Below are 2,518 nucleotides of genomic sequence, written 5' to 3' on the forward strand. Positions count from 1 at the left end.
GCCATGATGACGTCATCCTCAAGAGCTCGAATCTTAGTGATTTCATGGTGAAAATTAGTGTTTTGATGGTGAGAAAGGTGAGAAAATGCATGGTGATGATAGTTGCACAAGAATTAAGTGGAAAACTTACAAGAATCGCCCAAAAATGGAGGAAAAGTGCCTTAGAATGGGAGTGCGTGCATCTGGATCGGAGGAGAATATCACATCAGTGAAAAATGATGTGACAACTCGTATTTATAGTGTCAGAGTGGAGAAAGGCGGTGCAAGGAGGCTGGATCGGATGACTGTTCGGTCGAATGGCCCCCCCGATCAGATGTCCATTCGGAGAGCCCAATCCTTTCAGCTACTTTTCCATCTTTGGTTCATTTTGCGAGCTAGATTAAGCGTTGCATTACGTATTATTGCGTAATATCATTACATGACAAGGTTATTTAATTAGCACAAAAGTTTCCAAGTTTCCAAGTTTACATAAGTGTCAAGTCTCTAGTTCCTCGTTTAACAATGTCTCAAAGTTTCACGAGTCTCAAGAGTCAAGAATCAAGTATCAAGAGTCAAGCATCAAGTCTCTAGTTTTAAGAATCAAGTATCTAGTATTAAGTATCAAGTATCAAGAATCAAGCATCAAGATTCAAGTATCAAGAATCAAGTATCAAGAATCAAGTATCAAGAATCCACAAAGTTTCAAGTATCAAAGAGTCAAGTTTCACATATAAGGACTAGAATTGACAAAAGGTAAAAGTTTAGGGACGCAGGGCGTTACACGGCTGCTCCTGCTTATGGCGGAGTTTCTCCACCTTTGCCGCTTCTTTTCCTGCAAAATAAAAAAAGTCAAATATTCAGCAACTTTGATACATATTTCACGAAAAGACTTTAAGGTATTTCTTTCTTTACTAAATCATGAGTGTTCAAAGAACTTCTTTGTCGAGTCCATACCTAAATCAATAAAATAAACCTAAAGAAAACATAAATGTGATGGAATCAAGTGGCAATAGACCTTTGACTTATCATAGCAAAAGCGCTTTCTACTGAGTTTAAAATTGTTTCCATCAGAAATTCTCCAACAATCATGGCTATTTTCGTTATCATCTCGCCAAGATTACCTGAAAGAAGAGATAAATCAATTTCAACAACAGGTTCTTCTTCAAAGGCTACAAATATGTAAATTGCATCATAAGTAAACTGTAAATTCAGAATATATGATATATTTTTTTAATATTTAAAACTTACCGGTGCGTTTGGTCTCCTGCTCAATGGTATACGCCTGAATGTTTAACAAAATAAGAATAAGCTATAATGTTAAAACTTAAAACAATAAAAAAGATGATGTAACCCGTTTACCACCTCTTCATCAGGGATTTGGAAATCTTCATCTTCATCTGAGTATTCATCTATCATTTTCGCAGCATTATCAAGAGATTGACTTCGATTATGAACAGATGTCAAATTGATCTTTTGTGACTTTTTTGTAGGGACAGAACACGATGCCATATTAACCATAACAGGAATTCTAGGTGGAGCAATCCTTTCATCAGTTTGAGCAAAATATTCCCGCAGGCCTATTATCAACAATCAATTTAAAAAAATAACTCATTAAAAAAAAATTCAGTTTTAGTTATTTATATGATATACATGCAACTCACTAGCAACACTATTTAACATCTGTAGCAAGCAATGTTGCTGAAACGATGAAACATTACCCACACCCCATCCCTTTAAAACAATTTGCATAAGTTGCTAAACCTGTGTCATCGGCTGTCCATTTCGGGGTTTCAAAGGCGAAATATTAAACCCTCCACCTAAATTACATATATTACAAAAATTACAACTGTAATTATGTCATCAATCTGAAGAACCTAAAATTTTATTTAGCTACAAAAGGGAAAGATTTTACTCTCAATATGAGCGCGCACATATCCAGGTTGTGGACCACAGTTCTCTTGCTCCCTTGAGCAAAATAGTACAACTGCAGATAACAAACATACCTCAACCTTTAAAAGATGAATAAACTTGAAAAAACTAAGCAATATATACTTGGAATAAGTATGTACTAACCATAACTCCCGTCATTATTTCAGCACCAATACCGTACATAACAAAGGTCGCATGGCCACACAAATCTGAAACAGAAACCAACACAAATAATTGTTATTTTGGACTTCAAAAAGTTCAGAATTGACCTTTGATATCTAGTGTCGTTGAAACCGACAACATTATTTATTGATAAATGAACTTCTGAGCATCATATTTCTATAAGTGTTATTGTTTAACTCGTCATCAGTTACAATTATCAAAATTTGGAACATGTGTAAGTGTGGCTTTCGCAAACTACAAAACCTAGAAAAACACACGCACTAAGAGCAAGAATGTATACGTGGGGAACCAATCGAGCTGAAGCCAGTGATATAGAATTGTTGTATGTCCATCAACTGTCACACCCTGACCGCGTAAAACAACAAAACCGCGGCGGAAACGTCGGGGAGTGGAGCGACAGAATTATTGTTTCACAACCATAGATTCA

General features: G+C 35.9%; 1 protein-coding gene across 1 annotated transcript; it reads right to left on the reverse strand.

Moving 5' to 3' along the window:
* Positions 1–774: 774 nt before the first annotated feature.
* LOC110881642 (protein ENHANCED DISEASE RESISTANCE 2-like) lies at positions 775–1,728 on the reverse strand. The gene is made up of 5 exons (XM_035978227.1): positions 1,641–1,728; positions 1,342–1,556; positions 1,228–1,261; positions 995–1,148; positions 775–811 (listed from the first exon to the last, which is right to left on the reverse strand). Exons 1-5 carry the CDS (start codon positions 1,726–1,728, stop codon positions 775–777), a joined length of 528 nt encoding a protein of 175 aa, XP_035834120.1.
* Between the last annotated feature and the right edge of the window lie 790 nt (positions 1,729–2,518).

Source organism: Helianthus annuus, chromosome 10 (genome assembly GCF_002127325.2).
Source record: "Helianthus annuus cultivar XRQ/B chromosome 10, HanXRQr2.0-SUNRISE, whole genome shotgun sequence".
NCBI classification, from domain to species: domain Eukaryota; kingdom Viridiplantae; phylum Streptophyta; class Magnoliopsida; order Asterales; family Asteraceae; genus Helianthus; species Helianthus annuus.